The 13,394-nt window shown below is 63.2% G+C and overlaps 1 protein-coding gene across 1 annotated transcript; it reads left to right on the forward strand.

Moving 5' to 3' along the window:
* The first annotated feature begins 1,343 nt into the window (after nt 1-1,343).
* On the forward strand, nt 1,344-13,140 carry IKBKG (inhibitor of nuclear factor kappa B kinase regulatory subunit gamma). The gene is made up of 12 exons (XM_030970261.1): nt 1,344-1,841; nt 2,887-3,449; nt 3,761-3,820; nt 4,704-4,868; nt 5,781-5,890; nt 7,121-7,261; nt 8,304-8,400; nt 8,531-8,540; nt 9,147-9,271; nt 10,307-10,426; nt 12,765-12,834; nt 12,924-13,140. The coding sequence occupies exons 1-12, from the start codon at nt 1,553-1,555 to the stop codon at nt 13,040-13,042; spliced, it is 1,869 nt and encodes a 622-aa protein (XP_030826121.1). The 5' UTR covers nt 1,344-1,552; the 3' UTR covers nt 13,043-13,140.
* Nucleotides 13,141-13,394: the final 254 nt, after the last annotated feature.

Here is a 13,394-nt window from a genome sequence, read left to right on the forward strand (position 1 = left end):
TGGGGGCAGGATCGGGGATTTGGGGGCAGGATCGGGGGATTTGGGGCAGGATAGAGGATTTGGGGGCGGGATCCGAGATTTGGGGTTGGGATCCGGGGTTTAGGGGCGGGATCGGGGGTTTGGGGGCAGGATCGGGGATTTGGGGGCGGGATCGGGGGTTTGGGAGCAGGATAGAGGGTTTGGGGGCGGGATCGGGGATTTGGGGGCAGGATCGGGGATTTGGGGTTGGGATCCGGGGTTTGGGGACAGGATCGGGGATTTGGGGTTGGGATCGGGGATTTGGGGTTGGGATCGGGGGTTTGGGGTTGGGATCCGGGGTTTGGGGACAGGATCGGGGATTTGGGGTTGGGATCGGGGATTTGGGGTTGGGATCGGGGATTTGGGGTTGGGATCTGGGGTTTGGGGTTGGGATCCGGGGTTTGGGGGCAGGATCGGGGATTTGGGGCGGGATCGGGGGTTTGGGGGCAGGATCGGGGATTTAGGGTTGGGATCCGGGGTTTGGGGGCGGGATCGGGGATTTAGGGGCGGGATCGGGGATTCGGGGTTCGGATCGAGGATTCAGGGGCGGGATTTGGGATTTTGGGGCGGGATTTGGCACCTGGGGCCGGGATTTGGGGGAGATCGGGGCGTGGCCGGGGCGGGGCAGGACACGCCCTCGCCTCCCCCCATTGTCCCCCCAAATCCGCCCCAATTTATCCCCCAGGACCCCCAAATCGCCCGACCCCCCCCCACCCCCGCTGACCCTCCCGAACCCCAAATCCCCCCCCGGAACCCCCAGATCCCCCATTGCCCTCCCAGAGCCCCCACATCCCCCCCATGTCCGCCTTCAGCCCCCCAAACCCCTCAGAACCCCCTCCCCATCCCCCCGTAAACCCCCAGGCCCTCACGGAGCCCCCAGTTCCCCTCAAATCTCCCCAAATTTTCCCAATTTCCGCCTTCACCCCCATCAGTTCCCCCTCAGCACCTCCCAGACCCCCACGGACCCCTGGACACCCCCAGACTCCCAGTTTCCGCCCTCACTGACCCTAAATCCCTCAAATTCCCCCCAAATTCCCCCTAAATCCCCCAAATCTCCCAGGTTCCCCCCAAATTCCCCTCAAATCTCCCATATTCCCCCAACCCCCCATTTCCGCCCCAAAGCCCCTCACATCCCCCTTCAGCTCCCTCCTGACGCTGCCCCCCAGGCCCCCATGGACCCCCCGGGCCATTTTAGAGCCCAGGTCTCCTCACGTTTTCCGGTGTTTCCCCGAATTTCCCCAAATTTCTTCAAATTTCCCCATTATTTCCCGGTCCCCCCGCACCTTCCCGCTCCGGCCGCGCTCGCGCCGCCTCCCCCACGCTCGCGCGGCTCCCCATCCCCTCACAGAGGCCACGCCCTCCGCCACGCCCTCACCTCTCACCCACCAATCACCGCCGAATCCCCTCTCTCATCGACTAATCACCGCCGAGTCCTTTCCAGCACCAACCAATCAACGCCGAGCGAGGGCGGGGCTACACCCGGAGGCGTAACCAATCAGCACTCTCCGCCTCTCGGCGTTGCTATGGCGCCGCCATGACATTTACCGAGGCGGAAGTGGCTGCGGAGCGCCGTGACGTCACGCGCTTCCGGCGGAAGCAGGAAGTGGCGGCGCCGCCGGGATCCCAAAAATCCCCGAATTGGGCCCAAAACCGCCCGAGCTCGGCCCCGACCCGGCCCCGACCCGCGCCCCGGCCCCCGGAGCCGCCCATGAGCGGCGGGCGCTGGCGGCGGCCCGCAGAGATGGTGCAGCCGGGGCCCGAGGCGGAGCCGGCGCTGGCGGAGGCGCTGCAGCGGCTGCGGGCGGAGAACCGCGAGCTGAGGAGTGAGAGCGGGAACTGGGGGGACTGGGAGGGACTGGGAATGAACTGGGGGGACTGGGAGGGACTGGGAATGAACTGGGAGGGACTGGGATCGAACTGGGGGGACTGGGAGGGACTGGGATCAAACTGGGAGGGACTGGGATTGAACTGGGGGAAGACTGGGATCGAACTGGGAGGGACTGGGGCCGAACTGGGGGGACTGGGATTGAACTGGGGGGGACTGGGATCAAACTGGGGGAAGACTGGGATCGAACTGGGAGGGACTGGGAGGGACTGGGATCAAACTGGGGGGACTGGGATTGAACTGGGGGGGACTGGGATCAAACTGGGGGGGGCATTGCGGGTGTCCCCGTGTCCCCAGTGATGTCCCAGTGTCCCCAGTGTCTCCCCATGCCTTCAGCACCTCCAGTGTCCCCAGTGTCCCCAGTCCCCCCAATGGCCCCATGTCCCCCCGATGTTCCCCCAACATCCCCACCCCCCAGTGTCCCTGGTGCTCCCAGTGTCCCCAATGTCCCCAATGTCCCAATGGCCCCACGTCCGCAACCTGCCCAATGTCCCCAGCCCCACCAATGTCCCCTGAATGTTCCCAGTGCCCCCTGTCCCTGCTGTCCCAAATGCCCCCCATGCCCTCAATGTCCCACTGTCCCCACTGTCCCCGATGTCCCTGATGTCCCCAGTGTCCCTGATGTCCCCAAGCCTGTCCCTGCTGATGTCCCTGATGCTCTCTGTCCCTGCTGTCCCCACTGTCCCCGATGATGGCCCCGCTGTCCCCAGTGTCCTGATGTCCTGTCTGCTCTCCCCAGGTGCCCTGTGTCCCTGCTGTCCCTGATGTCCCCAGTCTCCTCTCTGTCCCCAGGGGTTCTGTGTCCCTGATGTCCCCAATGTCCCCATGCCCAGGTGCCCTGTGTCACTGCACACTGTCCACAATGTCCCTTTGCTGTCCCCAGGTGCCCTGTGTCACTGCACACTGTCCCCAATGTCCCTTTGCTGTCCCCAGGTGCCCTGTGTCACTGCACACTGTCCCCAATGTCCCTTTGCTGTCCCCAGGTGCCCTGTGTCACTGCACGCAGTCCCTGCGGCAGCGCCTGGACGAGCTGCGCCGGCTGCAGCTGCAGCGCCGGGGGGAGCGGGAGCTGCTGCGGGGCCGCTGGGGCCAGGCCCGGCAGCTGGTGCTGCACCTGCGGGGACAGCGCGGGGACAGCGCCGGGGACACCGGGGACAGCGCCGGGGACACCGGGGACAGCGCCGGGGACAGCCCTGGGGACAGCAGGGACACAGCCGGGGACACCAAGGACACCCCCGAGGACATCAGGGACACACCCAGGGATGTCAGGGACTCTGCTGAGGACACCAAGGACACCCCTGGGGACATCAGGGACACCCCTGGGGACACCAAGGACACCTCTGGGGACATCAGGGACACCCCTGGGGACACCAAGCACACCTCTGGGGACATCAGCGACACCCCCAGGGACATCAGGGACACCCTTAGGGACACCAAGGACCCCCCTGGGGACATCAGGGACACCAAGGACAGCCCTGGGGACATCAGGGACACTCTCAGGGACACTGGGGACATCTGCAGGAGCACCCCTGACAGCAGCACCGAGGTACGTGTGGCCCTCCCCGGCTGTGTCCCCACTCTCTGTCCCCCCCACCCCTCCCACTGCACCCACCATGTCCCCAGTGTGTCCCCCAATGTCCTCCCCTTTCCCCGCAGTGTCCCCTCCCTGGCCCCAGTGTCCCCTGGGGTGTCCCCAATGTCCCCACAGCCCCCCGAGGTGCCCCCCCAGCTTGGTGTTCCCTCCCTTGGACGATGTCCCCAAGTGTCCCTGATGTCCCCAAGTGTCCCCCTGATGTCCCCCAATGTCCCCAGTGATGTCCCCCTGATGTCCCCTTGATGTCCCCACTGTCCCCACAGCCCCCCCTGTCGGTGTCCCCCCCCTTGGACGATGTCCCCGCTGCCCCGGAGCCCCCCCAGGCCCCCCCGGAGCCCAGGTGAGCCCCTCCCCCCTGTCCCCTCTGTCCCCTGGGGACTCCCCGATGTCCCCAAGCCCTCGTGACCCCCCTCGTGTCCCCCCAGCTCCGAGGAGCAGCTGAGGCAGCGCCTGGCAGAGGCTGAGGCTGAGTGAGTTGGGGACACTGGGGACACTGGGGACAGTCTGGGGGCATTTTGGGGACAATCTGGGGACACTTGGGGGCACTTTGGGACACCGTGGAGCACTTTGGGGGCACTTTGGAGTGGCTTCAGGAGCTCTTTGGGGACAGTTGGGGCATTTTGGGGACACTTGGAGACACTTGGGGACATTCAAGGATGCGTTGGGGACACCTGGGGGACACTTTGGGGACACTTTGAGGGGGTGGCCATGGCTGAGGGAGGCTGGGGGTGTTGGGGACACTCTGGGGACACTCTGGGTACACTGTCCCCAGGCTGGTGACACTGTGGGTGGCGTTGGGCAGGGTTGGGTGACACCAATGACCCTCGGTGACATTTGGTGACACTGTCCCCAGGCTGGTGGTGCTGTGGGCGCACGTGGGGTGGGTTTGGTGTCATTTGGTGACCTTTGATGACATTTGGTGACACTGGTGACACTGTCCCCACTCTGGTGGCCCTGTGCTCCCGCGTGGGCAGGGTTTGGTGCCATTTGGTGACCTTTGATGACATTTGGTGACACTGTCTCCAGGCTGGTGGCGCTCCGCTCCCGCATGGGGTGGGTTTGATGCCATTTGGTGCCATTTGGTGACACCAATGACCCTTGGTGACACCGGTGTCGCTGTCCCCAGGCTGGTGGCGCTGTGGGTGGTGTTGGGCAGGGTTTGGTGACACCAATGACCCTTGGTGACACCGCTGTCGCTGTCCCCAGGCTGGTGGCCCTGCGGGTGGTGTTGGGCAGGGTTTGGTGACACCGCTGTCGCTGTCCCCAGGCTGGTGGCCCTGCGCTCCCGCGTGGCCGTGGCCGAGCTCCGGGCTCAGGACGTTTCCACGCGCGGCCGAGCTGCAGCTGCAGGGACTGCGCCGCCAGCTGGAGGTACCGCGGGGACATGGGGACACTGGGGACACATGGGGACACATGGGGACATGGGGACACTGGGGACACTGGGGACACATGGGGACACATGGGGACACATGGGGACACATGGGGACACTGGGGACATGGGGACACTGGGGACATGGGGACACATGGGGACATGGGGACACTGGGGACACATGGGGACAGCCCTGGGGACACATGGGGACACATGGGGACACTGGGGACACATGGGGACACTGGGGACACGGAGACATGGGGACACATGGGGACACATGGGGACAGCCCTGGGGACATGGGGACACTGGGGACATGGGGACAGGGGGACAGCTGGAGGTACCGCGGGGACATGGGGACAGCCCTGGGGACACATGGGGACACTGGGGCCAGCCCTGGGGACACAGGGACACTGGGGACACATGGGGATGCTGAGGACAGGTGGGGACACCGGACACGCCTGGGGATAGCTGGGGACATGCAGGGGGTGACAGTGTCCCTGTCCCCAGGTGACACAGGTGACAGTGTCCCTGTCCCTGTCCCAGGTGACACAGGGGATGACAGTGTCCCTGTCCCCAGGTGACACAGGGGTGACAGTGTCCCTGTCCCCAGGTGACACAGGTGACAGTGTCCCTGTCCCTGTCCCAGGTGACACAGGGGTGACAGTGTCCCTGTCCCAGGTGACACAGGGGATGACAGTGTCCCTGTCCCAGGTGACACAGGTGACAGTGTCCCTGTCCCCAGGTGACACAGGGGGTGACAGTGTCCCTGTCCCAGGTGACACAGGGGATGACAGTGTCCCTGTCCCCAGGTGACACAGGGGTGACAGTGTCCCTGTCCCCAGGTGACACAGGGGTGACAGTGTCCCTGTCCCAGGTGACACAGGGGTGACAGTGTCCCTGTCCCTGTCCCCAGCAGGACAAGGCCCAGGTGCAGGCCCAGGTGACGTCGCTGCTGGGGGAGCTCCGGGAGAGCCAGAATCGCCTGGAGAGGAGCCGGGCGGAGAGAGAGCACCTGGAGCGCAGGTGGGACACCCGGGGGGGACATGGGGACACCCGGGGACATGGGGGGACACCTGGGGGGGACATGGGGACACCCGGGGACATGGGGGGACACCTGGGGGGGACATGGGGGACACCTGGGGACACCTGGAGCGCAGGTGGGACACCTGGGGGGACATGGGGACACCCGGGGACATGGGGGGACACCTGGGGGGGACATGGGGGGACACCTGGAGTGCAGGTGGGACACCTGGGGACACCTGGGGACATGGGGACACATGGGACACCTGGGGATCAGGGACACCGCTGCAGAGCTGGGCAGAGAGAGAGCACCTGGAGCGCAGGTGGGGACACCTGGGGACACCTGGAGCACAGGTGGGGACACCTGGGGACGTGGGGACACGTTGGGGGGACACCTGCGAGTCAGGGACTGTCCCCAAGGGGAGGGGACACTGCAGCCAAGCTGGGCAGAGTGGGAGCACCTGGAGTGCAGGTGGGGAGACACAGGGACACCTCGGAGGACACCTGGGGGGCCACAGGGACACCTGGGGGGCCATGGGGAGACACAGGGACACCTGAGGGGACATGGGGGGACACAGGGACACTTGGGGGGCCATGGGGGTCAGGGGCTGTCCCCAAGGGGAGGGGACACCACAGCAGAGCCGGGCGGAGCAGGAGCACCCGGAGCACAGGTGGGGGTGACACCTGCGCAGGTGACATCGGGTGACACTGGGGTGTCACAGGGCTCAGCGCATGCTGAGCGGTGCCACCAGCTCAAGGAGGTGACATTGGGTGACACTGGGTGACACACAGAGCCCAAGAGGATGCTGGTGCTGCCACCAGTTTGAGGAGGTGACACAGGGTGGCACAGGGTGACACAGGGTGGCACTAAGTGACAGTGAGGTGTCCCAGGGCCCATGGGGACACCAAACGGCGCCAGCAGCTGAGGAGGTGGCACAGGGTGGCACAGGGTGACAGTGGGTGACAATGGGGTGGCACTAAGTGACAATGGGTGACAATGGGGTGTCCCTGTGGTGTCCCAGGGCCCGCGGTGACGCCAAGCAGTGCCAGCAGCTGGAGGAGGTGGCACAGGTGGCACAGGGTGACAATGGGGTGTCCCTTTGGTGTCATAGGGCCCATGGGGACACTGAGCGGTGCCAGCAGCTGAGGAGGTGGCACGGGGTGGCACAGGGTGACAGTGGGTGACAATGGGGTGGCACACGGTGACAATGGGGTGTCCCTTTGGTGTCCCAGGGCCCGCGGTGACGCCGAGCGGTGCCAGCAGCTGGAGGAGGTGGCCCAGGGCCACCAGGTGCAGCTGGACCAGCTCCGGCTCCAGGTGACCAACCTGGAAACCGCCCTGAGGGTGGAGCGGCGTGGGGCCACCGAGGAGAAGTGAGTGACAACGGGGACATGGGGACAATGGGGACATTGGGGACAATGGGGGGGAGTGAGTGACAATGGGGACATGGGGACATTGGGGGGAGTGAGTGACAATGGGGACATGGGGACAATGGGGATAATGGGGACATGGGGACAACGGGGGGAGTGAGTGACAATGGGGACAACGGGGGGAGTGAGTGACAACACTGGGGACGTTGGGGACACCAGGGAGGACTGAGTGACACTGGGGACAGGGGAACATGGGTGGGGGTGGCACCTAGGGACACCCATTGGTGTCCCCCTGTGTCCCCTCACTGTCCCCAGTGTCCCAGTTGGAGTGCAGCTGCAGGCCACCTGTCCCCATGAGGGGACACGGGGGAGGCAGTGGCACTCACAATGTCCCCAGTGTCCCCATGGCAGAAACCACCTGTCCCTGATGATGTCCCCAGTGTCCCCTTGCTGTCCCCAATGTCCCCAGTGATGCTCTCAATGTCTCCAATGTCCCCAGTGTCCCCTCACTGTCCCCTGTCCCCAGGTGGAAGCTGGTGCAGCTGCAGGCCACCTGTCCCCTAAATGTCCCCAATGTCCCCAGTCAATGTCCCCAGTCAATGTCGTCCCCAGTCAATGTCCCCAATCAATGTCCCCAATGTGCCTGATGTCCCCAGTGTCCCCAATCAATGTCCCCAGGAGGAAGCTGGTGCAGCTGCAGGCCCCCTGTCCCCAGTCAATGTCCCCTTGATGTCCCCAATGTCCCCAATCAATGATCAATGTCCCCAATCAATGTCTCCAATGTCCCCAGTGTCCCCAGTGTCCCCGCAATGTCCCCGCTGTCCCCAATGTCCCCAGTGTCCCCACTGTCCCCACAATGTCCCTGCTGTCCCCTCAGGAGGAAGCTGGTGCAGCTGCAGGCCGCCTGTCCCCAATGTCCCCAATCAGCATCCCCAATGTCCCCAGTGTATGTCCCCAATGTCCCCAGTGAATGTTCCCAATGTCCCCAATGTCCCCATTGTCCCCAGTGTCCCCAGTGTCCCCAATGTCCCCGCTGTCCCCTCAGGAGGAAGCTGGTGCAGCTGCAGGCCGCGTACCATCACCTGTTCCAGGAGTACGACGCCCACATCAAGGCCAGCCTGGAGGGGGACAAACGGAGCCAGGTGAGGCACGGGGACACCTGGGGACACCTGGGGACCCTGGAGACACCTGGGGACCCCGGGGCAGCCCCTTGTCCCCGCTCCATCCCTCCTGGGGACACTGGAATGTCACTGTGGCCTTTGGGTGGTTCAGGTGCCCTCAGGTGAGTCCCCAGGTGACAGTGACACCCCCAGGTGACACAGGTGATCCCTCAGGTGGCACAGGTGACACCCCCAGGTCTCACAGGTGACACCCCCAAGGTGTCACTGTCCCCCTGCAGGTGGCCCAGGAGCAGCTGAGGCTGCACTTGGGGACCTGGGGGTGACACAGGTGTCCCCCGGGTGAGCCCCAGGTGTCATTGTCACCCCCAGGTGACGCAGGAGCAGCTCTGAGCAGCTGAGGCCGTGCTGGGGGTGCAGGGGGGGGACTGGGGGTGACAGAGGTGACCCCCAGGGGGTGACACAGGTGATGTCACAGGTGTCACAGGTGATGTCACAGGTGTCACAGGTGCTTTCTGAGGTGACACAGATGTCACAGGTGATGTCATAGGTGTCACAGGTGATGTGGGGGGGGAGGGGGGGGGGGGGGGGCACAGGTGACACAGGTGCTTTCTCAGGTGACACAGATGACACAGGTGCTCTCTAAGGTGACACAGGTGACACAGGTGTCTCAGGTGCTCTCTGAGGTGCCACAGGTGATGTCATTGGTGCCACAGGTGATGTCCCAGGTGATGTCACAGGTGCTCTCACAGGTGTCTCAGGTGTCTCAGGTGCGCTGGCCCCTGAAGCAGGAGCTCATCGACCGGCCCTCAAGCAGGAGCTCATCGATCGCCTCAAGGCCGAGGCCGAGCGCCAGCGGGCGGCCCTGGAGACCATCCCGGTGCTGCAGGCACAGGTGGGGCTGGGGGCCCTTGGGGGGTCCTGAGCCCCCCGACCCAGGGCAGTGTCCCCGGGTGGGGCTGGGGGGGTCTGGGGGTTCCCAGAGGGGCTCGAAGGGTCCTGCAGGAGCTCAGGTGGGTCCTGGGGAGGTCCTGACCCCCCCCAAGCCCCCCGATCCCCCCCAAACCTCTCCTGACCCCCCCAGAGCCCCCCTGAGGAGGTTTGGGGGCGCCCAGTGGGATTTGGGGGATCCTGGGGGGGTCCTGACCCCACCCCCAAGCCCCCCTAAAATCCAGGCTGACGTCACCAAGGTGGAGCCAGGGGGGGTCTGGGGAGATTTTGGGGTTCCCCGGTTGGATTTGAGGTTCCCTGATTGGATTTGGGGTTCCCCTGTTGGATTTGGGGTTCCCTGGTTGGGTTTGGGGTTCCCCTGTTGGGTTTGGGGTTCCTCCGTTGGGTTTGGGGTTCCCCGGTTGGGTTTGGGGTTCCCCTGTTGGATTTGGGGGTTCCCTGGATGGATTTTGGGGTTCCCCTGTTGGATTTGGGGTTCCCTGGTTGGGTTTGGGGTTCCCTGGTTGGATTTGGGGTTCCCCGGTTCGATTTGGGGTTCCCTGATTGGATTTGGGGTTCCCCTGTTGGATTTGGGGTTCCCTGGTTGGGTTTGGGGTTCCCCTGTTAGATTTGGGGTTCCCTGGTTGGGTTTGGGGTTCCCTGGTTGGATTTGGGGTTCCCCGGTTCGATTTGGGGTTCCCTGATTGGATTTGGGGTTCCCCTGTTGGATTTGGGGTTCCCTGGATGGATTTGGGGTTCCCCGGTTGGGTTTGGGGTTCCCTGATTGGATTTGGGGTTCCCTGGATGGATTTTGGGGTTCCCCGGTTCGATTTGGGGTTCCCTGATTGGATTTGGGGTTCCCTGGATGGATTTTGGGGTTCCCCGGTTGGGTTTGGGGTTCCCCGGTTGGATTTGGGGTTCCCCGGTTGGGTTTGGGGTTCCCCTGTTGGGTTTGGGGTTCCCGGTTGGGTTTGGGGTTCCTGACCCGCGGTGTGCCCAGGCCGACATTTACCGCGCGGATTTCGAGGCGGAGCGCGCGGCGCGGGAGCAGCTGCACGGGCAGCGCGAGGCTCTGCAGGAGGAGCTGAACCAGCTGCGGCTGCGGCTCGGCGGGGGCGGGGGCCAGGTACGGCCCCGACAGCCAAAAACAGCCCAAAAACAGCCCCAAAACAGCCCAAAACAGCCCAAAACACCCAAAACAGCCCAAAACAGCCCCAAAACAGCCCCAAAACAGCCCCAAAACAGCCAAAACAGCCCCAAAACAGCCCCAAAACACCCCAAAACAGCCCCAAAACAGCCCAAAACAGCCCAAAACAGCCCCAAAACAGCCCCAAACACCCCAAAACAGCCCCAAAACAGCCCCAAAACAGCCAAAACAGCCCCAAAACAGCCAAAACAGCCCCAAAACAGCCCCAAAAACAGCCCCAAAACAGCCCCAAAACAGCCCAAAACAGCCCCAAAACAGCACCCCAAAAACAGCCCCAAAACAGCCCCAAAACAGCCCCCAAAACAGCCCCAAAACAGCCAAAAACAGCCCCAAACCCCCAAAACACCCAAAACAGCCCCCAAAACACCCAAAACAGCCCCAAAACAGCCCCAAAACAGCCAAAACAGCCCCAAAACACAAACGCCCCAAAACAGCCCCAAAACAGCCCAAAACAGCCCCAAAACAGCCCCAAAACAGCCCCAAAACAGCCCCAAAACAGCCCAAAACAGCCCCAAAACAGCCCCAAAACACCCAAAACAGCCCCAAAACAGCCAAAACAGCCCCAAAACAGCCCCAAAAAACCACCCCAAAACAGCCCCAAAACCAGCCCCAAAACAGCCCCAAAAACAGCCCCAAAACAGCCAAAAACAGCCCCAAAACAGCCCCAAAACAGCCCCAAAACAGCCCCAAAAAGCCCCAAAACAGCCCCAAAACAGCCCCAAAAACAGCCCCAAAACAGCCCCAAAACAGCCCCAAAACACCCGAAACCAGCCCCAAAACAGCCAAAACCACCCCAAAACACCCCAAAGCAGCCCAAAACAGCCCCAAACCAGCCCAAAACAGCCCCAAAACAGCCAGGAATACCCCAAAACCAACCCAAACCAACCCAGACCAGCCCTAAAACAGCCCAAAACCACCCAGGAACATCCCAAAACCACCCCAGAACACCCCAAAAATACCCCTAAAACAGCCCTAAACCCCCCAGGAACACACCAAAACCAGCCCAAAACACCCTGAAACACCCCAAAAACATCCTGAAACACCCCAAAACACCTCGTAACACCCCATAAAGACCCCAGAACACCCTGGAACACCCCAGAACACCCCAAAAAAACCCCAAACCCCCCAAAACCATACCAGAACACCCCAAAACCACCCCAGAACACCCCAAAAATATCCCAAAACAATACAGAACACCCCGAAACACCCAAGAACACCCCAGAACACCCTAAAACCACCCTGGAACACCCCCAAATACCATGAAACATCCCAAAACAGCCTGTAACACCCCAAACCACCCCAAACACCCCAAAAAGACCCCAACTGCCCCCCAAACACCCTGAACTCCTGCAGAACAACCAAAAACCCCCAAAACCTCTCCCAAATTCCCTTTGGGGACCACAACAGAAGCCCCCACTCTAAACCGACCCCAAAACCCCCAGAACACCCCAAAGCCAACCCCAAACACCCTGAGAATATCCCAAACCACCCCAGGGACCCCATTCCCCCTCCCCCTGCTCCCTGACATCCCCCAGACCCCCCAAAATCTCTCAACTCCCCCAAACACTCCGGGTGCCCCCTCCAAAACCCCCAAAAAATCTCCCTGAATCCCCAGAGGCCCCCCCACAACCCCCAGGCCCCTCAAACCCCTCCCAGACCCCCCAAATCCCCTCAAAACTCCCCAAATCCCCCTGAAATCCCACCTGATCCCTCCCCTCAACCCCCCCAAATCCCACCGACCCTCCCCAACCCCCCAATGCCCTCAAAACACCCCAAATCCTCCCCCAAATCCCCCCAAAAAACCCCTCAAACCCCCTCCAAATCCCCCCAGAAACCCTCCAACCCCCACAAATCCCCCCAACACCCCCAAAACCCTCCCAAATCCTCCCCCCAACCACCCCCGAATCCCCCCAGAAACCCCCCAAAACCCCTCCAAATCCCCTAACCCCCCAACTCCCCCCAAATGCCCCATAAACCCCTCCAAATCCCTCCCAGATCCCCCAAATCCTCTCAAAATCTCCCCCCAAATCCCCCCAAAATCCCACCCAATCACTCCCCCAAACCCCCCAAAACCCTCCCAAATCCTCCCCCCAACCCCTCCCAAAATCCCCCCTCAAATCCCCCCAAATCCCCCTGAAATCCCCCAACCCCCCAAACTCCTCCCCCAAATCACTCCCAGACCCCCCCAATCCCCCCAAACCCCCCAAATCCCCCCAAACCCCCCAAACCCCCCAATTCCCCCCAATTCCCTGCCAGGGCCCGGCTGGAGGAGCTGCGGAACCGGCACTCGGAGCAGCCCCCGGCCCCGGCCCCGGCGGGGGGTGAGTACAGAGGGGGGGCCCGGGACCCCCAAACCCCCCGGGGGGGGAGGGGCGAGCTCTGAGCGTGCCCCTCCCCCATCCCCCCGCAGGTTTTGGGGGGCTCCTGCCCCCCCCCGAGGAGGGGCCCGACCTGTGCTGCCCCAAGTGCCAGTACAAGGCGCCGGACATGGACACGCTGCAGATCCACGTCATGGACTGCATCAAGTGAGGGGGGCCAGACCCCCTGCACCCCAAAAACAGCCCCACAAACAGCCCAAAAACAGCCCCTCAAACAGCCCCACGGCACCCCAAAAACAGCCCCACAAATACCCCCCCCCCAAAACCAGGCCACACACCCCCGAAACAGCCACCCCAAACAGCCCCCCCCCCAAAACCAGCCCCACAAACAGCCTCCCCTGAACCCCAGAAACAACCCAGGGGGAGCCCCAAAACCAGCCCCCACAAACACCCCAAAAACAGCCCCACAAACACCCCAAAAACAGCCCCTGGGGTGCCCTAAAAACACCCCCGGGGATACCCCAAAACCAGACCCCTGCACACCCCAAAACCAGCCCCCACAA

This window comes from Camarhynchus parvulus, unplaced genomic scaffold (genome assembly GCF_901933205.1).
Source record: "Camarhynchus parvulus unplaced genomic scaffold, STF_HiC, whole genome shotgun sequence".
In the NCBI taxonomy this organism is placed as follows: Eukaryota; Metazoa; Chordata; class Aves; order Passeriformes; family Thraupidae; genus Camarhynchus; species Camarhynchus parvulus.

Excerpts from the sequence above, each read along its gene's own strand:
- IKBKG (XM_030970261.1), top strand. The coding sequence starts at position 1,553 with ATGACATTTACCGAGGCGGAAGTGGCTGCGGAGCGCCGTGACGTCACG. Across the intron at positions 3,821-4,703 it reads CTGCCCCGGAGCCCCCCCAG|GCTGGTGGCCCTGCGGGTGG; the intron begins GCCCCCCCGGAG and ends CGCTGTCCCCAG. Across the intron at positions 10,427-12,764 it reads TGCGGCTCGGCGGGGGCGGG|GCCAGGGCCCGGCTGGAGGA; the intron begins GGCCAGGTACGG and ends CCCCAATTCCCT.